General features: G+C 39.0%; 1 protein-coding gene across 1 annotated transcript in view; it reads right to left on the bottom strand.

Annotated features, from left to right (window-relative positions):
• Ptprt (protein tyrosine phosphatase receptor type T) overlaps positions 1–16,408 on the bottom strand; it is a 1,080,054-nt gene that overhangs the window by 106,527 nt on the left and 957,119 nt on the right. The window contains exon 16 of the mRNA XM_051187222.1: positions 14,339–14,487. Within this exon, the coding sequence (XP_051043179.1) occupies positions 14,339–14,487 (149 nt within the window). The remainder of the gene's footprint in view (positions 1–14,338; positions 14,488–16,408) is intronic.

Here is a 16,408-nt window from a genome sequence, read left to right as displayed (position 1 = left end):
AGTAAATACTTTAGGTTTTGTGGGCCAAGTGGCAATTAACTAACTAACTACATTATCACACACAAAAGCAGTTATAGAAATATGTAAACAGGTCAGTCTGGAGAGATAACTCTCAGTGATTAAGAGCACTCACTGACAGATCAGGCAGCGCCCCTCCCACAATTTAAGGCTTGAGTTGGGGAAGCCTTGTTATGATTCAGATCTGCAATTTCTTCCAAAGGTCTATGTGTGAAAACCTTGGTCCCTGGGGTGCTATTATTTGGAGGTGGTAAAAGTTCAAGAGATGAGGCCAGTAGCATGCCACTTGGGTTGTGTCCTTGAGGAGTACAGCTCTATATGCCATCTTCTCCTTTTTTCCCACACCCATGAAGTGTTTGGCATGTTAACTCTGCCATGCATGCATGTGCACTACCACAGCCACAAAGCAAACTGAAGCAGAGTGAACCTCTCCTCCTGAAAGAGAGGTACCTGTCTAATGGCCTCAGGTACCTGCTACAGTGATGGGGAGCCAGGAACTGTTGCAGAGGGCATGAGGGCTGATATTCTCTAAAAAAAAAAAAAAAAGAGCACTCACTGTTCTTCCAAATGTTCTGAGTTCGATTCCCAATACCCACATGGCAGTTCACAGCTGTCTGATATTGTCTTTTGGTGTGTAAATGTACATGCAGACAAAGTACCCATATACATAAATACATGAACAAAATAAATCTAAAGAAAGCTACAATTTGCTTGAAAAAAATATAAAACAGGAATGACTATGTTCTAATAAAACTTTATTTATATTAACAGATACCTTAGGTTAGATGTGGCCTGTGACCTATAGTTAGTCCAGCACAGTCTATATAGAGAAATGACATAAATAAAATCCTGTGAAAAAAGACAGCATAGCTGAAGTTCACAGAAAAGGGCAGTAAGATGTGACAGCTTGGGAGGTGTGAATACTTTAAAATTTCATGATGTTACCTTTGCTCCTTATCCTTATGTGGAGCTTAAAAAGATATTCTTGGTTGTTATGGGGAAAATGGAGTAGAGAAAGATAAGGATGGATATAGAGGTTATTTAGTATTTATTGTTATTGTCTTAGGGTTTCTATTGCTGTAAGAAAACACCATGACCAAAAAGCAAGATGGGAGGAAAGGGTAAATATGACTTCTACTTCTACCTTGTTGCTCATGACTGAAGGAAATCATGACAGGAATTCAATCAGGGCAGGATCCTGGAGGCAGGAGCTGATGGTGGTGCTGCTTACCGGCTTGCTTCCCATGGCTTGCTCTGTCTGCTTTCTTACAGAACCCAGGACTGTCAGCCCAGGGATGGCACCACCCACCATGAGCTGTGCCCTCCCTCACTGATCACTAATTGAGAAAATGCCTTATAGCTGGATCTCATGGAGGCATTTCCTCAACGGAGTTTCCTTCCTCTTTGATGACTCTAGCTTGTGTCAAGTTGACACACAAAGCCATCCAGGACAGCTATATGTATTATTTATGGACTATGACCTTTTACTGAGGTAAGAGGTGATGATGACTTGTGCAGAGATGAACAGAGAGAATGGGTATATAGAAAACTACATGAGCTCTATATGTATTGAAACTTCAGAATAAGCTGTCCTTTATTTTAATAGGTTGCATTCTAGTTTTCTGAGCAAGGATCCCAAATCAGTCAGGTTGGTCTCTATGCTATGTAGGTGAGGCTAGTCTTGAACTTTTGGTCCTCTACCCTCAGTTTGCCAGTGCTGGAACTGAAAGTGTGAGTCACCATATCTTGGAGGGCAGAGTAGAAGAGGACATATGGGGATATAGCTAACAATAAAGACTTTTCAAGGAAGACATATAGAACCTTACTGCTATAGAACACACACACACACACACACACACACACACACACACACGCACACACGCACGCACACACGCACGCACGCACGCACGCACACACACACACACACACACACACACACACACACACACATCCCACACACAAATATCAAAACACTCTACATAGAGTAACCCTATAACAGGGTGACAACACCCCTACCAGATACCACAACTTACCAAATAAAAACCTTAATGCCATTGAATGGTTTGTTGGACAGAGAGTTACAACAAAACCTCAAATATTATAGAATGCTGTCAGTGTTTCTGGTTACCCTCCAGAGTTTGACAATAAGAATCTGTCACTAAAGACATGTACACTTGAATCAGAGAACATGGAAAAATTGAGCTGGTACTGATATAGAAGCCACATTCCTATGGGATAGTTTTTCTAGTTTCAGAAGGTGCTGTTCACACTACCAGAATAAAGCAATTGCCAGTCTTACCTAGCTGTGAACTCTTTGATCTATAATACTTACTGGCCTGGCAAGACATGCCTGCTTGTGCAATAGTGGTATAAATGTCATGGGAGTAATTAACCATTTTTGATTAACTTAAAAGGTCCATTCAATAAGTTTAAACTCATAAGCACCATTATCAGGAACAGAACCTAGGGGTAGACAGGGCTGTGACCTAGGGAACAACCTATAACTATTATTCTGCTAAATAGACACAGAGTTAAACTAAATTATCATAACAAACCAGTATACCCATTGATTAGTGCATCTCTTAACCCTTATTAGAGAAGGTTCTATTAGCAGTAGATGTTAATTAATACAGAGACCCATAACTGGTTAAGGTGTGAAGAATGAAAGGCAGTAGAATGCTTACATCTAAATTGGATACCTATAGCAATTCCTTCTCCTAAGCCTCAGAGATCATTTTCAGAGGAGGGGGTGGAAGATTCTAAGAGTCAGAGGCATTTGATCCTCAGTTTCTCTATTTATTTATAGCAGGGGCTTTAATTACCTTGTGTATAAGACAGAGTCAACGTTTGTGTCTTCAGGCCATTTTCTGATGGATTTCAAGAACCTGGATTCAGCTGCCTACTTGACACCTCTGCAGTGACTCATAGTGTCTCAAACCTAATGGCTGAGATTTAAGTACCACCCACTCCAACCAAAATCTGTTTCCAATCTGGCCTGTTACCATCTCAGCATCATCACCAGCCAACTGGAGTGAGAATAAAACAGAAAAGATGAGCTTCAGGACTAAGACCCAGGTACCTCAGTGGTTAGAGGTTGAGAACAAAAAAGAGCACCCAGTATAGAAGAGAGAAAACAGCTGTAGAAAAAGAGAAACAAGGAGAGTAGGAGACTCAAGTAAAGGAATTGTTACTAGAAGGAGTGGCTGCTGATAGGTCAATCCCATAAGCCTTTGCTTCAAACCCAGGCTTGCTTTCCTTGGGACCTGTATGACCTTGATCAAGTAAGTTACTTCAACTCTCCAAGCCTTAGTTTCTTTAATGTGCACCACAACGATTTGCAGTATTATAGGAAATGAGTCAGTCAAAGCCCCTTGTCCAGCAATTACTCACAAAATGTTAGCTAGTAGAATTATCTGTGTTTTTCACTTATCCAGGCTGTAGCTTAGAGCTGAGGAGTAAAAAAAAAATTCTCTGACTTGGTTTCTTCTGCTACCTAGCAACTGCATATTTACATTTCCAGCATCTTTTCTTTATCCCTGATTACTCTAAGAAGCACTTTCTAAGTACCCTGTTATAATTCAGGACCACCTGTGAAGTGTGGAGGACTATTCTATTTTCTTCTGGAGATGCAGTGGCTGAGCATAAATTGCCAGCAACACCTTCAGCTTTTGTTGCTTCACTGATGTCCTTTTGAAAAGCTATTGGGAAGGAATAGCTGCACCAGTTCACAGTGACAGTGAAGGTCTGTTGATGGCAAAATGTTGTCTCTACTCCTACAATGCAAAGATTAAGGCCCATGAGGGCAGGATTCAGCACAAACCAAGACACCTGGCACCAAGGGTCATTCAGCTTTCAGATAGGTTAGCCTTCCTGGAATGTGAATTTAACTTGGCCATGGATGGAAGGCCCTTTCCTTAGTAAGTTCCAACTAACTACCAGGCCAGTCGTATCTCAGGCCATGTGCTTTCAACAGAGAGCACTGGACTCTTGTCTCTGAGTCTGTGATGCTCTAGATGCATCCAAGCTGTTGTACCTTTCATCTGGGACAAGTCTTCTCTTGCACGGCCTTTAAATGAGCAGTTGCTAACCCAGTTAGACAGAGTTAATTATCTGCTGTGCCTCTGATTGGTGTTCCTGGGACACTATACATGCCTTTCTTCTATCACTTACCATATTTATTGAAACAGATCCACTTACAAATCTCCTTGTGGAGGAGAGTAATATCCTTGAAGGCAGAGACCGTGTCTTATTTATCTTTACAATCCCTATAATATTTCCCCTATAGTCTGCATTCAATGAATATTTAAAGGAACACCTCAGCTATTCCCATAACGAGAAGATGAAAAGGATAATTCAATTTGAGAAGGTTCTATTTGTGCAGAAATCAGATTGGGGACAGTAGGATGTATGCAGAAACTACTAGAAGACAAACCACTAAAGATTATACAGTATACATAGCACTTCAACCCTTGGAAGGAAACTATTGAATAAGAGCTAGAATGGTCACAGCCCCCAACTCCTCCTAATTCCATTAGTGACTTAATGAATGTTCTTTAGAAACCAGCCACCCCATCCACCAGGACCAAATTCTCCATCTCTAATAAAAGAAACCTGGATCAGACAATATCTTAGACACTTCTTAATTTTTACTGTGTATTGTGCTACATCCATTTTTGTTCAAAATTCTTTTGAGCAATTTGCCACAAGCTAGCTCGTAGTGTTTGTGATGGACAATTTGTCCACTTTCTTAAGCACCACTTACATTCCCATTTCTCTGTTCTGAAGAGCAAACAATTCCATACAACTCTGGGTTTCCAGTAGTTTAATAAGCATGTCCTTTATCTGTCAGTCAAGTGGATGATTGCAAAATATTCAATAATCCCTGTAAAATATTCAATAAATCTGGAGGTGGCAAACTTGTAACATTCAATTCTTCTCCCAGATTCAATTTAATCCTGGAGCAACCAGAAAGATAATTGTTCCTGCAAACAGAATTTTTGCAATTCTTTTTTGCATTCCTCTGAGTGAAGCTCCGTTCAGCTCTTGGTTTTCTGCTGTGTGACTCATCATTTTTCCACCTTGGAAATTTCCACTCCTTCCATCCTGACTCTTAAGTTGTTCACTTTTCAGGTAAAAGGAGAGGAAAATCCCATATGGTTGAGAGAGAACCCTTGACAGGCAGATCCTTAGTTGTATTGACACATGCTAGCATTCTTCAAGTCAACTACTTCTGACAGCAATGTCCTTTTGAAACAGCCACTCCAGGGAAAGGAGAAGTCAGGATCCTTCCCACCCAGTGAGCCTGTAACTCTGTTAATATCAGAGACAATTTAGCAAATGAGGCACAGGAGCCCTGGAGTCGGACAGACCTTGGCTGTACCTTGAGCTAGTGATTTTTGAACTTGAACTTCATTGGAATTACCTGCCGAAAAGTACATTGAATGTGTTTATTCCTAATCACTATCCCTCTGATTGTGTTCCTTTGGAGACAAAGCTTTGGGACACACTGCTTTAAATGGATGACACAGTCTGTGGACCCGATTTTCTTTTCTTTTCTTTATAAATTGGCAAATAAATAAAAGCATCTCATGCCAGAATTAACCAAACCCAAACTCTATACAGCTCAGTGGACTTCTATACATTTAGAATAGGCTTGAGTTTCTTCGGCAATAATAATGCCAATATTCCATAAGGCAGTGTAAAGGAAGGGTTTCAGACAGACCTAGGTTTTAGGTCTAACTCTGATATTTAAAGCTGTGGAGATTTAGGAGCTCCATTTATTTCTATTTTTAAGTCATGATTTCCTCATCTTTAAATCATCAATTTACAATATTTATTTAATCCTCTCAAATATGCTAATGAGGCTAATAAATATGATATTAAGTATTCTGCATTGAAATGAAGATATTATTAACCACTTTAAAAAGATTTATTTATTATTATTTTATGTCTATGAGTATTTTACCTCCATGTGTCTGGTGCCCACAGAGGCCAGAAGAAGGCACTGAACCCCATGGAAGTCAGTGAACCATAATGTGGGTATTTGGAAATGAATCCATATCCTCTGTAAGAACAACAAGAATTTTTAACTTCTAAGCTACTTCTCCAGCCACAATATCATTAATTCTTGAACAAGGATAACTATTACCATAAATATAAATAAAAATTTCCTTTTTGAGGCTCCAGATATGGAAGAGTAATTGATGTCAGTGCTGATACAGTTAGAAGTAATACATAACTTGGTGGACTTGGCATAAATAAAACATCCAATCATCTCTCCTTTGGGGTCTGAAAGTTGTTTTCACATAGGCTGGTTGTGCCAGACCTGGGTGAAACAGTGGTATCTATAGTAGGCAGCCACGTGATAGATACTAGGACATTAATTCAAGCATAAACAGTATATTCTGAATGCCAGTTCGAAATCCACAGGGAGGATGATGACAGCTCTCTGAAGTCTTAGCCAGGAATAGAGTGTTAACCTTGGAATTCTACTCTATAACTATGGGTCAAATAGAAAGAAGGGCCAAAAGAGGTCTTGAGCAGATTGAAAACAGGGACTAGCATTTTACTAAAGCCAGATAACTGAAGAGGAACAAGTTAGCACGTAAGAAGAACCTGGGTGCAAGAGAAACTCCAGTCTAATAGTTTAATAGATGGGGTGGAGGTGGGTGCCATAGGAAGAGAAAGATTAATTCCATTACCCTATCCAACACCAGGGGGCAGACAAAGCCAGCGCTAGGCTACCCAATTGGTTCATAGGTGAAAAAAACAGAAATAAAGGAGTTGTTTCTAGCAAGAGAGGATTTTCAGGGAATGTTAAGAGAGCAAAAAATTACCAGAACTTTCTATAAAATAAAAGTGTTGATGAGAAATCAAATTTTAAACAAGTGTTCAAACTCCTAAACACAAATACATGTAGACACACATGGTACATGCTATAAATTTAAGAATATAAAAGTTTAATATTTTAACAATGTTTGAAAACTGATCAAGTAACTAATTTATATCTCATTTTAAGAAAACACTTCATCTTACTCAAATGAACCCAGAAGTAAGGTATTGCCATAAGATGCTGTCATAAAACAGTGTGTCATTTAAACAACAATCTTGGATAAACTTCTGTATGAACAAATTTAGCATTAAAACTTTTATAAAGTATTAAGTATTTTGTATGGAAACATTTTAAAGTACATTATAGAACTTTTTAAAGATTCACAGTTACTATTATTAAAGATATTTATTAAATTAAGAAACACTCATATATTGCTCCTTTTGGAAGATGGCTTAGAAGGGGACATTTCTTTGATCATTCTTCCTTCAATACTAAAACACTAATGTAAAAAGTAAGAAATTAAATAGTACTGGCTCTTTTTATGTCAGTTGTTGCTTCTGGTTGTTAAAAGTATTCTGATTTTTTAAGCCACAAGTTATATAACTTGTTAAAATAAAATTTAGATTTAAAACATACAACTGCTCCGTGTAAGGTAGTTTCCTAAGCGATTGGAGAAATGTTAATATTTATGAAGTTTTTATAGTATAATAAATGTTGTATAGTCCTTGCCCAGGCAACAACTAGCTATTAAGTCTCTAATAAACATCTTACAGTTTACAAATAATTACCTCAAAATACTGAAAATACATTGATGATGTATTAGCATAAATAAATATTTTACCAAGGGCAAAAAAAAAAGAGTTGAAATCATAGTGACAGATTTCAGGTTCATAGAAGAGGAAAATCACTCTGAGAAAAGTTTAAGGGTTTGGGATTAGAGAGATCTTAGTATGAATTCATTCATTCATTCATTCATTCATTAGTTCATATAAATAAATAGTCAGTGAGTATCTGGTGGTCAGAGACTTGGGCAGTGGCCAGAGTGTGTTTTTGTAAGAAGCCACAGAGGACCCAGGAACTATGCTTAGGACTTTAGGCTACAGTGATGTTATTTATAACACCAGTGTAAAAATTCTACCTGGCCATACTGTTTGGAACTAGATACAATATAGAAAAGTATTTAGCAAAATAACTTATATAGGTCCCTGATGGAGGGAACCATCATCAACATCACATACCACCAAGTCTACAATTATGCCTGAGAAAGCCAAGACTCATTTCTGTAGCTGGCTCGCCTTCTCAAGGAGTTTACCAAAATCCCCTCCAACCCCTGGACATGTTAAAGTTCTATCTATCTTCCCAATGGCAATGTCTCCAGTTACACAGCATATCTCTAAAATGTAGCCTGCATTTCACCTGGTGCTTCCTTCTGCCTGTCCCATGTCTGCTCCACCATCCCATGAGGGAATCAAAGTTGAACATTTCCTGACTGTAGCCCAAAGAAACTCTTTTATGAGTTCTGTCTGTTGAGCGACAGGGACATGCCTCAGGCTTCAGGGGCTATTATCATCATCATCATCAAAAAAAAAAAAAAAAAAGCACCTAAAGCATTTCTGTTTGGACTGAAATGAGCCAGGAAAAGATGACACATGAATGCATAAAACAAAGAAAACATAAACACAATATACAAGGACAGTGCCTGAAGAAACAACCAGAAAAGGAATAACAAAAAAAAAAAATTCCACAGAAGAAAAATTATCAATACGCAAGACAGTAAGATCAAAATCAGATCACTGAAGAAAAGGCAGTGTTTCTTTAAATGAAAGACAATACACATGTTTGTTCATGAAACGTACTCCTAGGTATATTTTGGTCACAAAGACAGGGGGAGAGTCCTGGAGTTCTTTGTGGAGATTGCACAGCACTAAGTCATACAACAAAGATGCTTATTGTCTAGACCTCCATTTTCCTGCCCTGTGGTGAGCCATGGGCCAGAAGCCATTCCTGTTCATTTATTTCTGTATCTTCTTGCAGATTGCTCCAGCACAGCAATAATGAGGATGAGACCATTGGTAGAGAGTCTTGCTTTCCTAGGAATCTCCTAGAGGGACAATTCCCACAGAACCTGTTTATAAGAGTATCTACTGGGCAGGTGCTTCTGCAGCAGGAGTTTGGATGAATAGAGATGGGAGGAGGCACTGTCCTCTCACTCTGCAGGGCTATTTTGCCTTTGTATCTTTTCTTTTCTACCCAGCTTCATGGTAGAGGGATTGATAAAGATTAGAGACAAAGATGTCCAGTTTGCAAAGGAGAATGTGTGCTTTTGGATGCAGATTTCTTTAACAATTTTTTAAAGAATTTAAGGAAGATATTTTAATATATGAATGTATCAGTTTACTGTCAAGTGGGTTTAGCAACAAATGTATGGTCAGGACAGGGTTGCTGCAAGGCTGGACTTAGATGCTCCTCAGAGTTCAGCACCTCCTGGCACTCAAACTGGTTCCATGGCAGCACCCAGAAATGGACCTCTGTGTTCAACAGAGATGCTGTGGCAGCATTTGCTCACATGGTAGAAAATTTACTCAGCCCATAACTGGGGAATAGTGATGTCTGTCTCTGCCATTACCAATGGCTTACTCAGTGAAACTGACAATTGTCACGCTACAATTAATGGCTCTGGTTTGAGAGTGGATAACTCCATTTGGCTCCTAATCTCATCTCTATTATTTCTGTGCTATGTGGATTTGGGCTTGTTTACTTTAGCTGCCCTAAATTTGGTTCCCTCATTTTCAAAATGAAGGTAATATAGAAATCACATAATTCTGGGGAAGTTTAAGAGGAATTTACAAAAAGCAAAAGATCCAGTGCATAATAGGTACTCCCCAGAGTTATTCTCCTCTTTGTTTGCTACCAGGAAGTTGAGAGACAGATTGATATTTCAAATTTAGTAACTGCTGCAATATCTGTACGCACACACACACACACACACACACACACACACACACACATCCACATTCACACACAAATCACACAGGTGATCTAGCCTGCATATTTAGATTCAATTATGACATAGTTACATTATAAAGTTGCATTGACTTGACTTTGCTGTTTTTATTTATAATGTTCTGGTTTTATTTTTTTTTTTTTTTACTATTGTTTTATTATGAGTTCTCTTGTTGGGCATTTCCTTAAATTCTTGACACTTCTGGGTGGATAGACTTTAACTGATACAAGGAAAAATGTGTCCCAATTATGGCAAAGACCATGTACTCTGTACCTTAGTTTCCCTACATGTAGAGTAGACAACACATTAAACCTATAAGTTATCTATGGCATGAAAATAAGGGCCTACTTTTGAAATGTGTTGCACAAAGAGAAGTATTTATCTGGAGGCTGGAGAGATGGTTCAGTGGTTAAAAGCTCTTGCTTGCTGTGCTTCCAAAGGACCTGAGTTTGGTTCTTGGTGCCCAAGTTAGATGGTTTCCAATCTCCTGTAACTTTAGCTCCGTGAGAATGTGGTCAAAGGCAGCCAGTGAACAAGGAAGTCTAAATGCGGTATGAGAATGGTGGATAGTCAAACTCTCGTGTCATAAGGATACAAGTGTGGTTTGTTTTCAAGCATTTCACTTAGTCTGAACATGATCCAGTAGAAGACATGCAAATAAGAAGATAAAGAAGCAGAAGTAAGAATGATATATAAGGTGAGTACTTGAAGAAAGACCCAGAAAACAATCCCAGTGGGCTAAAGATCACAGGAAAAAAAAATTACAAGTACTCAAGGCAGCCAAGATCACAATCAGATTACCTACTACAAGGCAGCTTTTCTTTAAATGGAAAACAATGCGCATTGTTTGTCCTTGAAATGTTTCATGCACTGCTTTTAAAAGAATGCCTAAGCACTCCGAATAACATCCCATATCTGACAGAGCCCTGTCACCCTGCTGCCCTAGAGATCATTGTTCCTATACAGTATTGGGAGGCTTGACTGAATAGGTGTTGCCAAACGTAGCAGTCACTGGTAATACATAAGGCCAGAAAACAGATCTAAGCAGGAGAAGGAAGAATTTGAATAAAGCTATGGCCCACCTGCTCAATAATGAAATAATTGCCCAAAGCATGTCCTTCTACACTCTTACCCAATGTAACAACTGTTCTCCTGCCCTCCCTCTCTCAATGCTGTCTCAAAATTTGCACATAATCTCAGTCGCTCTTAAAGATGCCGATTCAGAAGCCAGACAGCCACTTTCCTAATGTCACGAAAATAGATTCAATTTTACATACATCAGGGTGATTTTAGAAGCAATTTCTACATCTCCAGTGTAAGCATTACTTACATTTTCCCCTTCAAATCTCATCCCGGTGGTTCCATAGGGCATTTTAAAAGTTACCTGATGCATTTTAGGGCATTCAAAAAAAATCCCCAGAGTGTGTTTATAGCTGTAGCCCTAGACACTAGATGCACAGAAAGAATTCTAAAATATTCAGTGATTCAAACAAATGCAAGATTTCATAATAATTGAATATAACCAGTCAATTGAAAGCTGTTCTTTTCTGTCTTTTAAAAAGGGATATCATTAAAATAAATATGTATACACAGGTACATAGAGTACACATGGTTTTACATATGCATGCAATACAAATGTAAAATATGGACACCCTACACATTGAATTGTTTGGGAAGACTATCCTCAATAAAATGCCTCCTCGGATTCCTGAGGACTGAATATTCTCCTTTCTTCCTCTTTAGGGAAGAATCCACCCCAGTCTTAAGCATTTTTATCTCGAGGGTCTAACTATTCTTCACAGTGAAAACAGTGGTGATATTTCTTTTTGAAATCCAAGAAATTAGTGTGATCTAGGTTGTTTTCCCATGTGACTATGACACTTGAGATTAAACATCTGCAATTTTGGGTCACAGTGATTGTCAAGCTTCTTGGACCATAATCTTTTGGCATCTAATGTCTTTCCAGAGTGCCTTTTTAACAAGAAAATAGTTTGCACATGAGGCAGGAGAGGTTTGGTATGGGTAAGTACCAGGAGGGCCAGTTTCAAGAAAAGCTTGCAATACTCACATTAGAAGGGCCAGAGATACCTCAGTGCAACTCAGGGGCAACTTTTCTTCAAGAACTTGCTAAGCCCACTTCCTAGCCTGCCCCTGTACCTTTCTGTCTTCTCTGCTTTCTGAATCCCTGGGAAATAAATAAATCCAGGTAATTCACCCAGATTAAGGCAGGAAAGGGCTGTGTGTGTGATAAAGTAGATCACAGATTGCCTCTTATCTCAGAGGAAGAAGCAGCAAAAATTAAGTATTTGTTCATAAGATCATCAGTGTATTTTTAGATTTTTGTTGCAAAAGTCATTATGCAACCTTAAGTATTATTCAAACTTAGCATTGTTAATAGGGGCAGAGTGATATCACATGTCAATTGATAAAGTTGAGAGCAATAAACAATACCACTATGTTGTGTATTTTTCCAAAATAATTAACCTAAATGAGATATAATGGTCAATCAGACAGCTCTGGTGGTAGACCATCTACAGAACAACCATCTTGGACTTTTGAAAACTGTCAGATTCCTGAGGAAATAAACCTAGGGATTATAGGGAAGCTGACAGAGAGGACAATCTAAATGGAATGTGAGTGCCTTGTCTGGATCCTGATTTACAGTGAAGGAACCAGAATATCCTGGGTTCTCAAGGGAATTTTGACTGTGGACACACATCATTGCTGTTATTGGATCAAGGTCACACTTCTTAGAGAAGATTAATTTTATTGTGGTGTGTTGAAGAGCTGTTTTACATCATAGAAACCATATACCCAAAATATTCTAAAAGCTTCAACTGAGTTTCTAAATAGCTCAGGCTATTTGGTTTAGTGAGAGAAAGTGCAATCCAATGTCAATGCTGAAAAATGTTACCAGTTGATGAATACAGGAAAAGGATACTACATTTGAAAATCATCATTGTGTTCCTCAAGGTTCCTAACCATGGTATTTACATGGATAATGTTACAAAATCCACAGCCCCCAACCACTGCCCTATCTCTCATCCACAAGGAGATTTTGTTTGGAAAAACCATTCCAAGTTATATGCTGCACTCTGGCTTAGGGGTCTTAAGTCCATGAAAAAAAAATGATCTATGTGACTCTGGGAAGCCGAAACAAACACATCTTACCTACCAAATAGGATCTGCAACACTAAGTATCTCATGGGATTGTGGTGGAAATGAAAGGAAAGTGTTTGCATCCTAGATGGTGTGGCATAATATATCGGTTTCCTTTAGTCTTTCATGTTCTCATCATGCCACATCCTCTACACAGGCCATATCTAAAGTGGACTCTCACAATGTGGTTCATTCTGTCTATAATGTATAAAATATATAGTGAAAAGGTATTAGCTTATTATTCAATCCAGGAAAAGGAAAGAACTAGCTTAAAGCATGGTTGAAAGATAAGAATGAAAGGCAGCATTTTTAAGCCTAGCCACCAATCTAGGCTTATATCTACCAAGCCTTGGAGCTCTTCTTTGGATGAGTCAACTCTAGTATCTAAACTACTTATATTAGCCAAGGATGCCTTATTAACTCTGCATGAAAATAAAGATAGACTTGACATAATAGAACTATATAGGGCTCAGGAGGCACAGCTTCCAGTATGTACATCATGAAACTTAGAAGCCTTGAGGTTTTAGAAATTGTTACTTAAATATTAGGGACAGAGACAGAAACATTCAATGACTCATCTATCTTACAAAGTAAAATATGAAATAGTTTTGAAAATTGTCAGCCACTAAATTCAGTACAGGATGCTTTTTGCCTTAAGGTCACATCCTCCTTCTTTGTACCATTATTATTTTTAACTACCTGTCTCTAAGATGACTTGTTCCCATTCTATCTGCATAGGCATAGATTCTCCCTCTCACCTCTCTCTCTCTCTCTCTCTCTCTCTCTCTCTCTCTCTCTCTCTGTGTGTGTGTGTGTGTGTGTGTGTGTGTCTGTGTGTCTGTGTTTTATGGGTATGTGTACACTCACATACTCACATGTATTTACATGTGGATGCTTGTATGTGCATGTGGACATCAGTAGTTGCTATCTTGTAAGTACCCCAATCACTCCCTACCTTATTTCTTAAGGATCTTTCTGGACTTGGAGCTCACTGATTAGGCTAGACTGGCTGGTTCTCCTGCCTCCATATAGCCAGTGTTGAGCCTATTGGCAAATACTACCCAGACTAACATTTTCTCTGGGTGCTGGGGATCCAACGTCAGGTCTTCATGCTCATGTGGCATGTCCATTGGCTGAGTCCTCTCCAGAGTCACATATTCTTAAATAGTCTCTTTACATCAGGTTGGATTACCCCAAAGCTTTCCCAGGAAAGCATTCTGATCCCATATTTTACTGGACTTAGTCATTGTGAGTGATACACAGAAGATGTACCAGGCCCAAAACTGACCACTGATACTCCATTAACCCTAGTTGACTCAACTTACTGAATCCATTAACATCCTGAGAACTGGAGGAGAAGCCTTCATCATTGCGGGTGGTGCTGAGCTTGGTGGCAGGTTTGTCAGCTGAGGCCACTGGGCCCATCTCCCTCTGGGCTCCACTCTGTGTCTCCTTCTGCTTCTTAGCCAGCTTCCTTTGGGACATGTGCAAGGGAAAAATCACAGTCAGGTTCTAGTTGCATTAGAGGACCGGGAAGGTACATTGCTCTCTTTCCCCATCCCCCATTCCATTCTCAATACCATATTTAGTTCATTCAACAGAAGCAGAAGCAAGACAGGCTCTCCAATGTCAGGGTCAAGTAACACATGCCTTCTTGAAACTAGAAATCACTTTCATTTAGTAGTTGTTTTTCCCATAACAATGAGCATGTTATATATTTGAGCTTATAATAAGAAATCAATGAGGCTCTAAGAGGCTTCGTCCACTTTCTTTTTGGAGGGAGGAAAGTTCAGGCTGTTCCCTCTGTTTTCATACCCCTAAACACCCTCCCCAATAGTCCCAATGCATAATGGTATCTATATTTGAATTATACCAGGTAACAGAGATTTTTATTCCTCCCTAGGGAACTAAAAGGTCAAAGGCTTCCTTTAAGAACTTATAGATCCATTTTACTTGACTTTTAACCAGTAGAGTTTAGATATTTCATAAGAGAAATAGTCCAGCCTTTCTTGGAGATTTACTAATGAAGACTACACCACATAGACTAAAGTGGGGTTGGTGGTTAGTGAGGGTAAAGGTTAGTCTTTCAGCTCAAAGAAAGAAAAGCCAAAGCTGGACTTGATTTATAGGCATTCCTATAGAAGCAACAGTCCCAGAGAACCAGAGAGAGCATTCATAATAACAATTGTGTAGAGGGGCATTTCTTAAAGTTTGGTGTAAATATGAATCACCTGAAGATGTAAGACAACACCCAGAGGCCTAGATTTAGGACTGACATCAACCACTGAGGCTATACTCCCTTTGAGTCTAGGCATACATGAGGTCATAGTCTCCCTTTGCTGCAGGTTCATTGATCTCTGTCTATGCGGAACTCTTCTATATATTGAAGTGAATAACAGGATTAGCCTCATGTAGTCATGAGGACTAAATGGGGTAGCACATACAATACACAGAGCACAGCGCCTGGCACTGAGAGGACAGTGAGCACATGGATGTTGCTATTAACGTTTTGATGACTTGGCCAACCACATTCTAATGTCTCACCACCCTCAACAGCAGCCTCACAGTGGAATTCTGTCTTTGAATTGTATCAAGTGACAGCGACTTTGATTTCTCACTTGGGAACAAAAAGGTCAAAGGCTTCTTCTTTTATGGATTGAAAAATCCATTTCACTTACATTTTAACTGATGGGGCTTAGGTACTTCATAAGTGATAAAAATATGATGAGCCTTCTTGCATGTGGTCCCTATGGGTTTACACATACATCTAAATATAGTTAGTCATTATGTTTCTGTCAGATGAAAATCTGTTGGCTAAATACATGTTTTAAGGATAAATTTCTCTGAGTTCATTGCTCTAGTCTTCACAGAACCTGCTTTGAACTTTAGCCTTTGTTATTCTTGTCTCAGTGCAGAAAGAACAGGTATCCCAGAGAGCTGGAATTAAATGTAACATGGGAACAGTGTTTCTAACCATGGATAGGTCATTCCAAGAGTTAATGATCTCCCTGCCATTAGAAGCACTAAAAGAAAGGATAAATCTAGATGTAGAAGTATGTTAGAAGTGTTTGTCTGGGTCCAATTCCCAATTGACAGCCTCCTCTAGGAACCAAGTTCCAATGTGTAGGTGTAGACTACACATTGACTATCGTATATACTATATAGAGAATGGCAGAGTGACCTTTCAAAGTAACTTTAAGTGAAGATACTTTGTGAAGTCTTTATTTATAAAAGGACTATTGAAAAAGGTCATGGGGAAGCAATGTCTCTATGATATAACATAGAGACAAGACACCTTGCTTCCCTCCTAGAAGCTCAGAGGGCCAAGTAGAGGAAGCCTTAATTGGAACCCTTCAGGAGGCCAGACAGGCAGAAGTTTTCTCTTGAAAGTTACT

This window comes from Phodopus roborovskii, unplaced genomic scaffold, assembly GCF_943737965.1.
Source record: "Phodopus roborovskii unplaced genomic scaffold, PHOROB, whole genome shotgun sequence".
Taxonomy (NCBI): Eukaryota; Metazoa; Chordata; class Mammalia; order Rodentia; family Cricetidae; genus Phodopus; species Phodopus roborovskii.
This window is presented reverse-complemented; position numbering and strand designations above follow the sequence as displayed.